The sequence below is a fragment of the Pezoporus occidentalis genome, unplaced genomic scaffold, assembly GCF_034315485.1.
Source record: "Pezoporus occidentalis ecotype Australia unplaced genomic scaffold, CSIRO_AGI_Poc_V1 ctg47, whole genome shotgun sequence".
Lineage (NCBI taxonomy): Eukaryota > Metazoa > Chordata > Aves > Psittaciformes > Psittacidae > Pezoporus > Pezoporus occidentalis.
In genome coordinates, this window is record NW_026915802.1 from 2678849 (window position 1) to 2697223 (window position 18375).

General features: G+C 38.0%; 1 protein-coding gene across 2 annotated transcripts in view; it reads right to left on the reverse strand.

Moving 5' to 3' along the window:
- Window positions 1-769: 769 nt before the first annotated feature.
- The window catches only part of CEP128 (centrosomal protein 128), a 140781-nt gene continuing 123175 nt past the window's right edge, over window positions 770-18375 (reverse strand). Inside the window, exon 21 of one of the 2 annotated variants that reach the window (XM_062636228.1) lies at window positions 770-1347. In XM_062636228.1, the coding sequence (XP_062492212.1) occupies window positions 1306-1347 (42 nt within the window). In that variant the 3' untranslated portion in view covers window positions 770-1305. Of the gene's footprint in view, window positions 1348-7244; window positions 7339-18375 lie in introns of those variants that run through there. The other variant, XM_062636218.1, reaches the window with a different exon arrangement.

Sequence of the window (18375 nt, forward strand, 5' to 3'; positions counted from 1 at the left end):
GAGTACTTAGTGAACTTCAGATTTGGCTCAAATATTATATAACAGATGAAGAGGGGAAGAAAGAAAAGGACAAAGGTAAATGAGAAGGAAAAAATAGTATGAAGAAATTTATACTTCAATACACCTACTCTAAGTTTACTGTTCAGAGCCATTTCCCTACTACAAATGCACATGTACCAAAAGGGATTTTTCTAGTGCTCATGGGTATAACAGACCGGTTCCTCCTACTGCTAAACATGTAGCAACAGCCAAACCATATATAATACATAGATTAAAATTTCACTACATTCAGTGTTCTTAAACCACCAGTAATTGGAGTTAGCTCCTAATATTTTTTAAAGGGCTACTAAGAACAAAACAACAATTCCAGCAAGTTTCTTCCATTTCATAACTCAACCAATATATGAATCAGTCTTCAAAACTTCACATTTTTCTCCAGGACCAATTCTCTCAGCTGAGAAAAGAAAATCACTCTTCCACTAGTGATGTTCTTCCTTTTCTAATGAATTATTTTCTAGCTCATACAAAGCTAACGAATGAGGGTGATAAAGAGAACTTGAAAGATTAACAGCATTCAGCTGTAGTGCCAGTACATGGCTTAGTGCCACACCCTAGCTGTGCTAATTGAAGTGAATGTAAGGTGGGAAAGACCAACCAGTATAAGATGAGTCTGAGTTTTGTTTGATAATGCTTCTTTCCAACAGCATCTGTTCTGCAGATGTTATAAAAAAAATAAAATAAAAAAGCAAAACCTAGAAGCAGTCTCAAATAAATTCACTCAGTGAAGTCTTCTTTATTCACAGAACATGTATGGTGTGAGAAGCTGAGCTGAAAGCTTTCTTCACAGTCTTTTGCCAGCAGGCCTTCTCACCACCCTGAGAGAATGCTGGGTATTTTGAGCAATAAGAAGAACTGCAATTAGAAATATAAGAGATATGTAGACTTTCAGTGTATATCTTCACCATCAACTTTCAAATCAGGAGTCTGGTCCTTCTGCCTCTTGAGCCTGTTGACCCAGCAGTAACTATACTGTGATCTTGAAAGATGGATTGCTACCAGCCAAGAATCCACTGTAGTTGCTAGCTCATCTCTCAGCAGTGTCAGATTATGGTTGAACTTGTGGAGACTAACAATGACCACACAAAAGAAAGTTGCTCATTAACAAGTTTGTAGACACTTACTGGTGTCTATGATGGTATGTAGCTCCAAGCTACTCTTTCATTTGGAATGACTTCTTTGATGGATAATGCATACAGTTTACTGGAATCTGATCACAAAAACTATCTTTTCTTTGTGCTCTTCTTTCTAATTATTGCATTCATTTTGTCTTCTTCCAAATTGTAATGTCTTTAGAGAAGGGACTGAAATTTACATGTCTGTAGAGTATTTGCAGTTTCTCATGTGTGGAACACATAGAATCAGAATGGCTAGGGTTGGAAGGGATCTTAAAGATCATCTAGTTCTAACACACCTGCCATGGGCAGGGACACCTTCCACCAGACCAGGTTGCTCAAAGCCCCATCTAACTTGGCCTTGAACACTTCCAGGGATGGACCATCCACAGCTTTTTGGGGCAACCTGTGCCAGTGCCTCACCACACTCATAGTGAAGAATTTCTTCCTCATACCTAATCTAAATCTATCCCCTTGTCCTGTTCCTACAAGCCCTTGTCCAAAGCCCCTCAGCAGCTTTCTCATCAGCCCATTTAGGCACTAGAAGCTACTCTAAGGTTCCAGAAGCCTTCTCTTCACCAGGCTGAACAAGCCCAACTCTCTCAGCCTTTTCCAGCATTTACTCAAATTGCCTTATTTGTATAATAAATGAAAAAAAAAAAAAAAAGAAACTGATTAAGTGAAACTAGGAAGGAAATAACAAGAATTTTTGTGTGGGAGAATAATAAAAATGAAAATGAATGGAATAAAATCAAACACAAACTATTCAGAAACATGCATAACTTTTCTGAAGACATCATCATGTGTCCTTTCCTTGTGGGAATTTTCTAGGCTATGAACTTCAGTGCATGTGGGGATATTGATGCTTATATGCCCTCTGGGGTCATTTGGTAGTACAACAGCTTTATCTAACTATCTATCAAATGAACTAGATCAGATGAAATTTTCTATTCAGAAATAATGAAACTTGAGGTATTCCCATCTCCACCACTCATTTCTATCCAGTGGTATAGTATAATTTCACTACTGTTGGCACAATTATTTCTGGTATCACATTTTAAACTAAATTAGGGAAATGATCCTGCTTCAAACTAACCCAGCAGAAAAGAAGGGGTTTTTTCAGGCCTTGATCCAGTTTACTACATGGTCTCACAAAGACTTGTGCCAGCAAAACTGAGAAGGAAGTGCCAATGATAGCGACAAAGTAGGGCAGTGGGTGCTTGGATTCTTGTCCCATGGGGCATGGCCTTCTAGAATGAACTGAGCTTTTTAGAAACTTATTTTAACATTTGGACAGCACTCAAGTTTCAGTGGGAGCAACCACTGAGCTTTTTTAAGCACCTGGAAGCAGCAGACAAATGATGCAACACATTTTCCTGATAGATAACCATAGACAAGACTAAATATTAACTTTTTCTGTTGGGAGCTAATCCAAAAAGCAAGCAGCAAAATCCATTTCAACTTATGGTCATTATGTTAGATTTTTTATTCTATGTCTTCATTTCATTCAACATCTCTTTTCTTCCATTTAAGAGTTTCTATATTGCAAAAGGTCTATTGTCTGTCTAATTCAAGAGGCTTGTTTCAGAAACTCTGGAGAACAAATAACACCTTCATGTGTTCTGCCTGTCAGAAGTCAAGCAGAGTTTTAAGGCTGCGCAACTATCCTTCTCCTGCCTCCAACTCCCCATATTATCAATAGTCTTCAGTATGCAGGGTAACACAGTCAATTATTGTGAAATGAGGGTAGAGAAAGGGATCTGCTCCATTTCATTCAGGACATTACATCAGTTTGTGCTAATCTTTTCACTGGAAATCCATGATGCAGGAAGGCCTTTACAAAGGTGAAATGTTTCACACACGGAAAGCTTATCTTATCTTCACTGCTCTTCCAAACTTTGTACTATGTTCCAAGAAGTATTGATTTTTTATTTATTTTTACATTACTGGAATAGATTCAAAAGACTTATATTCTGAACACCGAAAGAGGTCAAGGTCTTATATTTCATCTGGGAAAAGCTGGAACGTCCCAACATTTCACAGTACTCACTTATCACTTTCATGAGGCCAGGGCCATATTTAACAAACATGGAGCCTGGTATAGAGCAAGCAATAGAGGAAGATACTTGTAAAGTTCGAGGCAAGGAAGTATGGAAACTAAACCGAATATGTAATGTTATGTTGTTGGGTACTGTAAAATCATTTTCTTTGCTTCTGATAGCTTGGAGAAGGGCAACTTTTAGAGGGTATTACAACTACAGATTCATAACAGTAAAGTTGGTAACACAGAAAGGAATGTAGTAAGTCTCCAAAATCAGAAATAAAGTAATAAAAAGGCAAGAAAGATCTTCTGAGGTCTATATTCAAATTTGCAAAGAAACAAACAACCAGCTCATCTGGCTTCACTACAAAATAAAGAGTGTTTCACAACTCACTAATCATTTTAAAGTAATTGTGTCAATTAAAAATCAATATTTAGAAGTGCAGTTCAAAAGTGACATATATTTTAATTCTAAAATTGGAAATAAGAAATAAATCTTCCAAATCCTCCATTCTTCCTGAAGTACTTTTTTTTCTTTTCCATCCACCTTTCTACACTAGAGAGTCCTGTGCAGTTGCATGGATGGCACAAGTAGCAAGGGTTTAAACATAATGCTATATATCGAGAGTTGTATCAAAGCTTCCTTATCATTCCTACACTGTACTCTGTGCTCCTTAACCTTCAGCGTGGCTCAAGACAAAACCTGTAGATGCAAAACTGAATAATGGATCCAAGGGATTTTTAAATTTTCTATATAAAAAGTTTAATGTACTTCACAACATTTGTAATAAAGCAAAACTCTAAATCCCTTCATTTTAAATGCTTTTAAAAGTAGACAACACATCCCACAGTATTTATGCCAGAATGAACAGAAATGTACATAAGAAACCACTGAAAATCCAAAATAATAATTGGTGGTTTCCATTTCCTGGATAAATAAGCCATGAAAGATAAAGTGGGTCCAGATAGCTTTTTCTCATATAAAGATCAACTACTGAAAAGAGGGAAACTAAAAATAAAAATAAATACTGGAAGCTGAATATGCTGAGGACTTATGAAAAAAATAATGTAGAGGTCAGGTTGTTGTAAGCACTTGCTGTATAAAAATTTCCTGTTGTATTATAATTTCCTATTATTTCTACAACTGGGACATGTGAAGTAATATGCCAGAGGTTACAAAAAATCAGTGACTAAGCTAGGAGCAGAAGCAAAGTATTCAATTCTGCACCCCTCTTTTTAATCAGTAGATAGCACAACCATATTTAAGAACTAGGTCTGTGCAAATACATCTCCCAATAAACATTTTTCACTGGCTGTCTTTTTACAATGCACCATAATTTAACATAGACTAGGTAATATTTTCTCCTATACAGCCATGTCAAGTGGTGTGGTTACTAGAAATATGCTTCCTTCCTCTGCACCCCTTCCTTCTTTTTGCTTTGTTCTGTCCTATAGACACCCACTCAGACAGCAGCTTCCTCCCAGATCTTGGGATGGTAACCATTTATTTGATTCTCAGAACAAACTAGTAGCACACATAAGTAAAGACTTAAGAAGGGCCAAAATTAAGCCAGCATGACTTAAGAGAAGGATAAAGTGGGCGCCCTTCAGAAAATTCAAATGCTGGTATGTTAAGTGAAAAAAACATAGTAAGCCAAGCCAAAAAGAAAAAAAAAAGAATGTATGGGATGAAACTTGAAAAAGACACAAGAAACTAATAATAAGCCACCAGCAATTTCTGTTCACCCCAAAGTTCTAAGGGAACTCAAGATTAAATAAAGAAGAACTAATTATGGTACGCTGCTTCTTGTCTAAAATTGCTTTGGTACTAGAAGACAGCCAACATGATGCCATTTTTTTATTCTTTCTTCAGAAGTTCCAAAGAGACTCAAGGAAGACCAAGCAATGCGCCACATAACTCCCTGGGTACATTAGTGGAAATTATTCTACATCATAAAATTATTGGATGTATGGATAAATATGAATAGTGAAGAGACAATGATTTGTTTCTTGGGTGTTTTGTAAAGAAAAGTTGACCTCCCAGATTTATTTAATTTCTCCAAACAAGCAATTAAGAATGTAGACAAGGAGTGCCTTGTAGACAAGGCGTACCTTGTCTACAAGGTCAAGGAGACCTTGATATGGTCTCCTTGTATATCCAAAAGTCATTCAGTTATGTTTCTCACCCAAAGACTCTTAAATAATCTAAACATTGTTGGAATGTCTTTGGATGGATACAGAATTTTTGAAGAAGTTTCAAAGATCACAAACAGATCCTAAAAATAAAAACCCAGTGGAGTCTCATAGGATTCTGTGCTGAGACCTGAGGTCCTTCTTCCCATACGCTCTATTTCTCACTGCCTACTAGAGTTGCTGCTGTGCTTGCCACACTCTTAATTGCCAATGCCCCTGCAAGCAGGAACGGCTAAAAGCAGCTGAAGAAGGCTGTGAGTAGAAGTGGGAGGACACAGTGCACAAGGACAGTTCCCAGCATCCTGTCTCGGCAGCAGCTGCAGTAATGGTATCTCTTTCCAAAGAAAGGGTCAAGACTCCCGAGTTTTCATTATTCCACTTTGATGGCTTCTGTTTAGACTATCAGTTCTTTGCATCACATTCTCTCTCAGAAGCCTGTACCAGTGCTAGCATAAAGGGGCCTTGACGCTTGCAATAAAAATTAAGTCTGGTAGTTATAGCCCTTCTCAGTCTTGACTTCTGTCCTTTTACTAATTGTATCTGGGTAGGGTCCTTCAGATCCTGTTCTGCTGTTCTTCACAGCATTCCAGGCTTGGAAAGTGAAATGAGTGATCTGGCAGCAGGTTTAAGGCAAAAACAAGGAAGAATGTTTTCACTCAACACATTATCAAAATGGGGAATTCATTGTTACATGCTGTGAGCACGGAATAAACTAAAAGGTTCAGGAAATAGACTAATGGAAAGTAGGTCTATTATCATGGCTAAAAGTGCTCTGGATGCAGTTTCTAAACTGCCACTTGAGGAAAAACATAGTTCACTCAATACATCCTCTCTAAGAATCATCTGCTGGACAGTATCATAGGCAGGCTGGTAAGCTACATGGATTACTGGTCAGACAAGGTATGGCTGTTCACATGTTCTTACACTAGCATTTCTGCAGTTGACGTCTTTAACTCTTGGCAGGGGCAAAAGGAGATGAAGGATGGATTGACTAGTAAAGTAACCTTTGGTAGAACACAATTAGAAAGTTTTGGACGCCATTATAAATGTCAGTCGTTAATGTCTTATTAAATTGGGCACTCCTAGCACATAGAGCAGTTAAACTGACAGATCCATACTGAACTGACTAGTATCTGCAAGGTGCGGGTGAAAGCAAGGAAGCTAAGATTACTTTAGCAGCAAATCTGGCTGCATCAGTAAATAAAGCTGTTCCTTCGTTAAAAGACATGAAAGTTTCAAATATGGACACATTACCTGTACTTTTTCTCCTAATGTTAAAAACACACTAACCTTTTATTTTCCTTTGGCTAAATATTAGGAAAAATCATTAAAAACTATTAATTTATTATATTAGTGTTTAGCATATGGACTGTAATACTCTCCTGAGGTCTCTGCCAGTACCAGGACTCACTGCAGTCACAGCATGACACAGACCTTTGCAAGGCCAGTACTGCTCTACAAAGGTTACAGCGTAGGAAGGCACATAGTGTACAGAAGATGAGAAGACAAAGAAGCAGACAGACAAAATATTTTTTGTGAACTTCATATTTAAAGAGTCAATTATTCTCACCAGGGCAGCTGTGCACTGTTGCTGCCTGTGAATATTCAGGAAGAAACGCAGTGGTATTAAAGAATGGACTCTGATCAGTCCTGTCAATGTCTGGATAAACATGAACATTTTAGGTAAGTGATATTAAAGACATGATAAATCTGAGATATTCAGCATAGGTTCTTCTTCCCTCAACTGGAGTTCATTGGTAAGCACAAGCAGATCCCTCCCTACAGAATACATAATTATATATGTGAAACTCGCATGTCACTGGAGACCCTAGGCCATATCTTACATGAGAGTGAAAACTTCAAAACAGGGACATGCTGAAGACTTTTGCCAGCATCAGAAGACAGTTCTCCATTAGGGAAGCCAAAGGAAATCTAGAAAAAAAGAACCCAAAGGAAATTGGCGTCTTGCCTTTTAGATGGAAGGCATTAAAAAATAAACTTCAGACAATGGTTCTAACAACTCCCAAGTGATTTTCACCAGCCAAGTAACAATTTTCAGTCACAGCTCAAAACTGTGCCTGCAGCTCTAAAATGTCATTATGGAGCACTGGCTAATACTAAAGCAAAGACAACTGCATTTGCCTCTGCAGCACTGAATCCTGCAACAATGGAAGCAGACACTGTGGTACAGATTTCACGACATTATGGACTCCTTTCCATTACAGGGTGTAAAACAATGCAAATCAAACACAGTGCTCATAAGCAGGATGTGTTGTACCATCTACACAGTAAAAGCTATTTTCAGCTTCTGAGCTTCGTTACAACTATAGTTTCTGCTGTGAGCTTAGGTACTACGTACATAAAGTAATGGAGGTTGACCTACCATTACAGAAATCAAATTGTAATACTGTTTAAATCTTCTCCATACAAAGAAAGTGAAGAGAAAAGACTGGTCTCCACACTCTTGCATCTTAAAAATAATGTAGCTGGAGACCAAAAGCTGTAACTCAAGACAACTCTCTCTGGCAACAAATCTAACTCACTGAAGATCTTTTAAAAAGTATCCTTTTTCCAGTTTTCTTTAACTACATATTGGGCAAAGTATTCATAAACATTACAAACTAAACCATGTTTAATATCAGACATCTGCAGTGAAGTTAGAGTGGATTTTGAATTCACTTTGAATGAAGAAATTGTTCAAAGTTCAAGAGATATTGAAAGTTCTTTTCTCTATAGCTACAAAGTAAAGCTTCTTATGTTTTCTATAAACACAAAGTGACACCACTCTTTACAAACTGTAAATGACATTTCAGCTTTTTGGAAGAAGTAAAAGCATCAGCTGCTGCCTCAACACTAACAACTGTGTTTGCAAGTGCCAACTGTAGACTTCCATGCTCTCCATGTGCATAGAATAGATATCATACTGGGTTCTGACACTGGTCCTATATTTTGACATACAATCAACAGTTAATGGGGTGGGCAATTAGGGATCCTGTGACGGAAGTAGCTCTTAAGCTGTTGTTGAATAGTGCTCAGGACCAGGTTTTAAATCTTTACAATTAAAGAATTGTAGGGTCAGCAAAACAGTCCAATTTAAAAAAAACTGCATAGCTGCATTCTCCTTCAAAATGAGAAACGGATAAGACCAAGATTGTTTCTTTTTAAAATAGATAAAAGGAACATCTAACAGTTAAATCCTTTCAAGCAGCATGGTGTCTACCTAAAGGTGCCCTACTAGAGGCACATGGTGAATGTATACTATCTATTAGTAGGTCTTATGAAGAAACAAAATTATACCAACATGGCTAAGCAGGAAGATGACATACATAATCAGTAAATTCAGAAACCTAAAATGCTATGTAAAACAAAACTAACAAAAAGTCTTTAACCCATGAGTTAACTTCAAAAATAACACACAAAACCAGCATGATAGTGACGTAAACTTTGGAAAACACTTTCAAAAAACTAAAAAAACCTTGGAGTCAAATGGCTACACTTTTGCGTAGCCACTTGCTTAATAAGATGTTGGTACCTATGAATGGGAAGGTGATGTGTTTGATGTCAAGTAGTCCAGTGGAGAACTAAGGATCAGTAAAGGACAAGTTGATAGGGTCTGTAATGGAAAATAAAACTGATAAACACATGGATAAATCTGATATCCTAGGGAAATATAAGGATAACTGGTAAAGGAAGTCATGGGCATGTTCTCCTACTTTGCTTTCAGTATCCCAAAATCTTTTTAATTTGCCCATCCCCCAGGTGGTAGTCATAACCTGACCCACCTCAATTCCTCAACTTTCTAATCCTTTCCCCTCTTAGCAAGCATTTGTATTTTTTTTTGTAGGAGTAAGTATAGAGACATATGAGTTCTCTGCACAACTCAGAAAACATTTATACAAAATGCAAACTCACCTTGACAAACATAATTTAGAAACAAATCAACTCTTTTTCTCTCCAACTTCTAACAAAGGGTGGAGCTAAGCTGAACTGATACTGGTTATCCTGCCTGTTACAGATAAACTCCAGGGCTTATACATGCACTTAAACTACCTGCCTTGTGCAAAAGACATCCATCTGAAAGGCTGTCTGGTTGCTTAGTGCAGACATGTATTATTTACTATTTGACTGTGCTCTGTGGGGCCAAACTTCATGGAATGCCACTTAAATGTTGCCTGCCCCAAGGGAGCACTGGCTTTCTCTCCACAAGGAATAGGACTGGCAAAATCCTCAATTAAAAGTCTGTTTGAAAAGAGTTAATATTTCACTAACACACAGTTTCTAACTTCAGATCATTAAAGGAAGAATATGGATCTGAAAATAATCCAGCTTTGCAGAAAAAGACTCATTTTTCACTCTGAAGGCTCTGGTGCTCTGTTCTAATACCAAAACCATTGCTCTGTTTCTTATAAAAACCAGCAAAACTAGACATTGTATTCATCTAGATGGTCTCAATTTTAAGATGATTGAAAAGTTATTTGCATTCAAGTGCAATTCTGAACACTAAAGACCAGGTATCCTCAGTTGGCATGATCTGAATACAGGCAGGATGCTCTCACCATCTGTCAGGCTTTGAATGTCATATTCATTTCCCAGATGCTTTTAGGCACTGGGAGGGCACCTCTGGGCCAAAGGCTTAGCAGGAATTGTATTCTGTTGTTTAGCTGGCTGACTGGTTTCCTTATTACTTCTCTCTTCAGATGGCTGTTTCTAATTTAAGCCATATGCACCCATTTTTAAAACCACCTTCAGGTTCCTCCTCAAAACCGCTCCATAATGCAGACAAAACCTGTCATTTATACTATGGTATAAATGTAACCCAGAGTTTATAACAATATTCAGAACACTATAAACCATAAATAACAAAGATTTGCTAATTTTATGTAACGCTTGTAAAGTCAACTGTACCAATTCTGCAAACTGAGTCATCTAGCCTAACAAATTATTCATTTCACTAGAAGTATTAGTTCTTTAGAGATGTGAATTTTTTTACAGAGCTAAATTTTTCAAAACCATAAAATTAATATGAATGCTAATAGTATAGTGTAAGTTGAAAGAACTGAAACTGTGATATGTCTGAATTGAAGAAAATTTCAAGTTCAAGCATAGAACCATAGAATCATAGAATAGTTAGGGCTGGAGAGGACCTTAAGATTATCTAGTTCCAACCCCCTGACATGGGCAGGAAGGCTGCACCCTAGACTATGTCACACAAGGCTTTGTCCTACCTGGCATTGTGAAGTTTTTAGGATGGTCAAAACTTGAAAAAGAGCTAAAAGTCTTGTAATTTGACTATAGATTCTAGCTGTAGCATGAAATATTGAATTTCATGTTACTGTTATGGGACTTCTAAAATCCTGCCTGCATGATCAAAGAACCCTGTGCACTAAATCCTGCACATGAGCATTGTCAGGGTTCCATTCTTATTGACTTACAAGAATAAAAAGGCTAGAAATTGAAAGCAACTTCAAAGGCACAAGAACAGGGGATGTAGACAAGATAAAGAAAGATAGTCCTAGTTGACTGCGCTTCCTGAATTTAATGGTAATTTTGCGATGGACATGACTGGGAGAAGATTACAACCATGGTTTATATATGGCATCCAGAAACTGAACTTTGATACCTTCATGTCTTGCCTTCCTTTTGATTGCAAAGCGTTAATTTAGGTGATGTCTAATGTCTAAGCAATTTTGTTCTGCTTCTTACCTAGATTTGTTAGATTTCTGTCCCTTCTTTTCAAATGTCAATTTTCTTCCAGTATTGCAGGAAAAAAAAAAAAACTAGTGTGTATTTAAAATGTTTGCCAACAGAAATACCTTAATAAAGAATTTACATGAAAGTACAAGCTCAAGAACTGCCTAATCAGTTTGAATTAAGCACATCAGGTTTTGTTCATTCAACTGGAAAACTAACATTTGCTCAGCTTGGCAACTCTTCGTGTTTACTGGTGTCTGAACTTAATGTACAGATCTCTCCAGCATAGTGTTTGTTCAGCACCTGTGCAAGCAGCCACTGCTTGGTTAGATTAAGCTGACAAAATTCCAAAGGTGTTTGGCATTCCCAAAGAAGCTGTTAACAAAAAAAAAATTAAAAAATCTTTAATGCTTGGAAAAATCCTGTTTTCTTCTGTTTCAGATTCTCAGCTCTGGAAATTGGTACGTTTCTATTTTCGGTGAGGTTTTGACCCATACTAATTTTTATTTTAATGTATGTCATTTAAGATGAACAATTCAATTAATAAAAGTCGCATTTCTTTTACCAGCAACTCAATAGGTTAGGGCAAAGTTATCCTACTCACAAAGGAAACTCAGACAAGCTTTAAGTTAGACTGCTTTGTAGGCAGTTCTGGTGTGGAAGTACAAATCTTGACAAGCTATATATCTTGGATAAACTGAGTCATGTCATGGAGGCTAGCAAAGCATTGTCTTTTTCTTTTATTTAGAGAATATCTGAAGAACACTGGCTTGTTTCAGGAGCATGAAAAGGACTATTTCAATACGCACAGCAGTGAAGTTTTCATTTCCAGGGACAACTTTTGTTCTTTCTCACAAAGCTTTCAATGAACAACCTGCAAACTGCTTTGACCTATTAGTCATAAAATTGCATTATCTCTTACCTGTTTGCCAGTAAATGAAATTTTGTTTGCAGTGTTTCCTTGTATCTCAACCTATTTGTCATTTCACACTTTTAGGAAGACAAATAAGAATCTAAATGTTCTTTTCCCTCTTCCTAGTAAAATAAATATTTCTTCCTAATGTCATCTCAGTGTTTTCAGCATGCTCTGTTTGTTCTTTAACTGAGATTATGCTGTTTTGGACTACATATTATCTTTAATCTCTTCCTCCTCTCCCTTTTATTCAACTTCAATATTCCCTGGGTTTTTTTTTTTTCTTAGCTCTGATACTCTTAACTCCCTTTTTCTGTCACTGATAAAGTGAAATTTTTCCTACCTGTTGTCTCACATATTTGTTCTTGGCATTAGCAAGGACTCCTCACTTCGATACAATTGTTTCCACCTCAATTTCTCTCCTAGAGCTGCCAACTGGCTATTATTTCTTTAGCAAGCAGAACAACACAGAAATACAAGATTATATATGTATGCAGAACAGACATTTTTCTTAGATGACCAAGCTGAATTTCTACACAACTCCATCCTCTCACGTTTTCTGTCTTCTCTCTTTCAGCACCATTTCCTTACTCTGTATTTGATGAATTTCGTAGTCTCCTCAACCAGTCTTTAGCTGACATCTCTCCAACAGTTCTGCTGCTCAAAAATTTCTGGCTCGCTTCATTCTTTCTGTTCTGTTTCATACAGGTTCTGATACTCATTCCTCAGTGTTCGATAGATTTATCTTGTTTGCTGGACATCCATCCATCCATCCATCCATGCATCCATCCATCCATCCATGCATCCATCCATCCCATTGTCATTTTTGCAGCGACGCTTTATCAGCAAATAGCTTGAGGATAGCAGATGCCCTTGGTTTTGGCAGCAGTCCTCTACTCCATACAGAGATGGAGAAGCAGATGAGATTGCACTGAATAAGGTAGGATATGTTCCAGTCGTAAGATCCAAATGATGCTCTCTTATGGTGTAACATAATCTGAAACTTCAATGGAAAAATATTTGGCAGAACTCTAGCTGTGATAACGGAAATGAAATATGAGCCTTCAGTGTGATAAAAGAAGTATGACCACAGAATTTCAACAAGCAAATAAAGACTGTAGGAATTGATTTGTATTATGGTCTCTACACAGGCAGCATCAAACTTCTGATACTTATTATTTTCATTCAGGTAGTTTGTAATTGAATAGTACCACACATCTGGGAAGATGGAAGTAGTATTCAAGAAAAAGGTAAATATTGCCAGTTACTTTAAATGAAGAACTGCTCATAAGCAGAGCAGCTGAAACTCCCCTAAGTCACACAAGCTATGTATACATTAGCAAGCAATACAACAGGATCTATAGATCAAAGCATTTGGTTCTAAGACTCCTACATCTCAGTTGTCTGCTTTGCCGGATCAGATTCATTTTTGGTCAGCTAGAATGAAAGCGGCCATGAATATGGCTTGAAGCTGTCTGAAAGCCCAGTTCTTGGTGCTGGTGAATCTTAGGGTCTGATGAGCATTTGTCATGCTGGAGTGAAACTTCTAATTTAATTTCTACTGACTGAAGCCTTGCTCTTATACACCAAAACTGCTAACTGACCTAATATTTAGCAAATTTAAATCTCTAGCAAATTGTATTCAATTTACTTTGAGCAATGGAGTTTTGATATAAGTTGTGGTCAGACACAATTATCTTAAAAGAAAACGTCCATCTTTCAACATCTAGACTCTTGAACAAGCACAAATGGAAGAAAATACTAAAAGAACTATTTGTAATTCTGACAACAATATTGAAAATCTGGGTTTTTTATTTTTAAAGACTGGCGCAAATCAGCTGGCTGTGCATCTGAGAGAATTTTAAGGTATGTAAAACTTATTTCACTTTAACAACCAACAGAAAACCCAAGGAGGTAGTTATGCTAGTTAGCACCTTGTTAAATCCTCATCCCCTAGCTCTGATGCTGTTTGTCTTTTGCTCACTCTGAAGCCTTGTTTCTGATAGCTTTGGAATATTTATCCTCATTCACTCACAGATGATAGTCCACTTTGAGGCACATAAGGCAATTTATATATGAATACAGAAAAAGTCAAAGTGACATTTAACAGCAATAGCTCCACTTACACAGTCCCTGCAGAAAAGCAGTTCAGTTGGAAGCAGCGTGGAAAAGGCAATGCAATCATCATGGTATTTAAAATTACTCACAATATTGTGTAACCCAATTAGGTTACACGATATTGGAAAATAAATGTTTTTATAAGGCACTGTTTTAGACAAAGGTGGGTAAGAAATGTTTTATGCAAGATAAAGATCATAATTGGAATTACCAGTGATTCTCTGCTTTTGTCTTTTTGAACCAGCATAAATTGTATTCCTCCTCACAGCTTTTTCTTCTTTCTGCCAGGATGTGTGCCAATGGAAAATCTGATCAAACTTCAAAAACAAATAGTTTTGTGTGGCTGTTAGTGATATTCACTGGCTTTTTTTTTTTTTTTTTAAGAAAACTTTGTGAAATTTTGGGAGCCAAAAGGTAATCATTATTTTTTAAAAGTTCTAATTAAGATGTCAGACCAGGAAGTGGAATGAATTTAGAAGTCCATGTAATTTGATTGTGTTGGCCTATTTAGATAAATCGCTTTGGAAAGACAAATAAACCAGCTACTTAAAATGTCCAAGAGTCCCAGGCTTCGTTCCAGTGTTTCAAGCAATAGCTGAAGCAACAGTCTTTTGTAACTAATAGCCAATCCAACGATAGACATCCAAGTGTCAAAGTCTGATACAAAGAATGATACAAGCGCCTGGATCACCGTCACTAATAGAATAAACAGTACACAGTGTTATTTAAGCACAAATGCCCAGCTTTTTTTCCTGTTTCAGCTGCAGACCTTTGGAGACTTACATTAAGGGAAATAAACACCTAAAGTTTGAAACATCTGAAGCTGAGACAGCATCCTACATAAACCCCTGGGATTATTTGGGTTTGTTTAGTTAGTGTGATTTCCGATCAGTAGATGTTCTAAATATGTATGACAAACCCAGGATTTAGAACGCATTAATACTGTGCTGTCAGTAACCTGAGACTCTAAAATCCATAATACTTTTCCTGAAAATTCAAAATAGGGTCTAACCCTTTTATATATGTATAGCCAGTTTACCAGTTTGCCCCACAATGAACTTTACACTCTATTGCCTTTTCCTTTTATCAGCAGGGAGTGTCAAGTCTGGAAAGGGTTAGAAAAGTGTGTTTGATTTCCACAGGAAGTAGCTTGGCACTTTCTTGTCCTTGCACCCACTGTTGTAGAGTGAATTTAGACTGAACAGCTCTCACAAGAGGAGGCAGATGAGCTTCTTGGCACTCTATCCCAATGACACACTTTTGGTGTTCTCAGAGCAGTTTTTCTTCCCTGACCCTTGACTTTATCTGCTGCTCCTAATGCAAAGGGTAGCATTTAAGTGCTCAGTAGTGCTTTAGCTTCACTTGTGGTTTGGGATTTTTGTGCCATTGATTCCGACACATTTTTTCTTACACTGTGCATCTCGTGACACAACCAAGGCTCAGTTTCAGGGGCTTAGAAGGGGAATTGTGAAGTTGCCAGAACAGATGAAACAAACCTTTCTTTTTGAGCTGGGGGCACAGGAAACACAGTAGGGCTCTGTGGAGCTTTGGCATAGCAGCAGGGGCGTGCTGTCTCCCCAGGTCCCTTTCCTGTTCCCAGGCTGTACTGTGGATTATGCTCTGAACTCCCTCCAGGGTAGCGGGACACCCCAACTACTGTCATGCCAGGCAGCACCAAGGAGGATAAGAAAGGTATTTGGTCTTGGACAGACCTTGGTCATTCCCTTGTTTTGTTTTGAGTTTTGGTGGTTTGTGTGGTTTTCTGTTGTTGCTGTTGTGAAGAGGCTTGGGGGGAAGAATATGTTCCTAGCTGGAAGGTGAAAAAAAGTTAGAAACAATTTTGCATGTCTTTGCAGCTAATGTACCTGCTCTAATGCTGCCTGAACACCTTACTGGGAGGAACAACTTACACCCAGTTTCCTTCCCTCTCATTTGCAGTGAAACAAAGTTACACTGAAATTTAACCTAGTGTTCTTCCCTGCCTTTCTTCAAAGATAACAGGGAGAACAAGGCAATAGGATCTGAGAAAGATACTACAACCATTAATTTTATGCTGGCACGTGAAGTCCTAAATCAACCCAACTTCCAATTCATTAATCAGGTTTAAAGCAACAGGAACAGAGTGTTATGGCACAAAACCAGAATAATCCCAAAGCCTTGGAGAACTGCAGTTCACACGACGGGCATGTATAGGAGCTCCAAGCCAGGGCAGCCTGCAAATTATGTGAAACATTAGAGACAGGGTAGCCCCTGGCAAGCTCAATTTCCCCAGTGTGTTATTTTATATAATTAAAATTAAATTCTTCAGATTTCTTTTTTTTTTCTTAAAGGTGAAGAAGACTGGGAGCAGGACTGATGTTTCCTGACAGCTGTAACCAGTCACGGACTCCAGCCTTTTGAAGTACTTTTTCATTCTATGACTTATGCATTTTCTCTCAAGGTCTTCCTGTGTTGATTTACTCCCAATTCCCCTAACTGATATCTAATTCTTCTCTATGCTTGGCATGGCTGTGCCCCCAGTTGCTCAGTTAAGTGGACTTGAAATTAGCAATGCAAAATTTACAGCAGTAATTCAAGCCTCTTGCCAGTTCTCTTTAAAAAAAGTTAAAGTGGACAGTAGAAAAACACCTTACATTTTCTGATGAAAACAGTGGCACTGCACTCCTTTCTGCTTAGCCTACTAACAAAGGCAACTTGTTAGGCTGCTTAATATCATTTTTAGTACAGATAAAGAACTTTACCCATAAATACCTTAAGTAGATTACTACAGAGTCTTTCTTACAGTTAAAGCAAGGAGACTTGGGACCAGGACTCTTCCTGGTTTAGCCACAAGCTTCTAGCTTTACTTTGGTCAAGGCAACTTACATACCTGGAAATCAGCAAGGAAGTTATAAGTGGGTATCACTCCTTACCTACCACAAGAAATGAGAGGACAGATTTAATTGCAGATTTGGCATGCAGGAAGGAAAGCTACAGAAACAGTGTTTTACTATAACACTTTGCAGAAGTACCAGATCACTGAGGTTACTCACTATGTGAGGAGCCAATTTTTTACAAAATTATTCTTGTGCATAATACTGATTATTTTATCAACCCTCTTCAATGCATCCACAGTATTTGGCATGTGGCATTAAAACGTAATATATAATAATTAAAACCTCATCAAATGCACAATAGAGAAGGCAAGTAAACACTAAACAGAGTAATGGAGCATTGAAAAGTAGGCTTTTACATCTCAACCCCCATGTAACTTCCAGCATCCTGCTGGGACATTGTTTCAGTACTGAAACAGATGGAAGAACAGGCCCTCCTGAATCACCCACATCAGTCCTTCTGGCACCATGGAGGATACTGCTGTCAGCACTGACTTTACTGAACAGCCCCTCCCTGCGATACCCACTCTACTGCCTGTAGCATAGACACTGTTAGCAGTAGGCCAAGGCTCCAGTGTTCATAGGAATCATTAAGGAAAAACACTCCTATACTCCACAAAACAATGGACTTCCCCAGAACTGCTGTTTGAAAAAGTTTGATTCTTCAGGATTAGGCAAGGATGAAAACACTTCCAGATAGGCAGAGGTTTAAGGCTGGGATTATTTAAGAGCCCAGCTGTGTGCAGCAAGAGCTGGTATTCTGCAGATCAAATTTTGTGTATGCTTGAACAATACTGTAGATGTATGGTAGGTTGGCCTTACACCATAGTAGCTCCCAAAGGGCAATGCCTTCCATGTTAGAGCAGTCTGTTAAGATCCAACAAAGACTACGTGCACTTTGAATTCCAGTATAAAACAACAATCCAATACAAAATAGCAATCTTCAACTGTTCAATAAAAAGACACAGATGGGTTTAGCCTAGGCTACTTTGAGGGAACAGGGGACATTGTTCCTCTCCAGCTTCATTCAGAAACTCCGAAGAAACCAGTTTTGCTAGGCCCTGGGTGACTTCTGCCCATTCATTCCCTTGAGCATCTAAAGGAGCTACTCTCATTTACTTTCTTAGCTTATCTTATCTGTTCAGCAGAACAGCCCTGGTTCCTCAGAAGAAAAGGTGTTCTCTTGAGACTACGATGTGCCTAAGGGACAGATCTCCATCAGAAGTCATGGGATCTCTGTTTTACACACTGTCTTCCATGTGCCACAGAATAAAGCCAGAAGGATCCAACCACTCTCCAGTAATAAACAACTCCAATAAATCTTTCTTCTTGTGAAAAAAGTTCCTACTCAGATGGGATCCTTGCTGCTTTCAA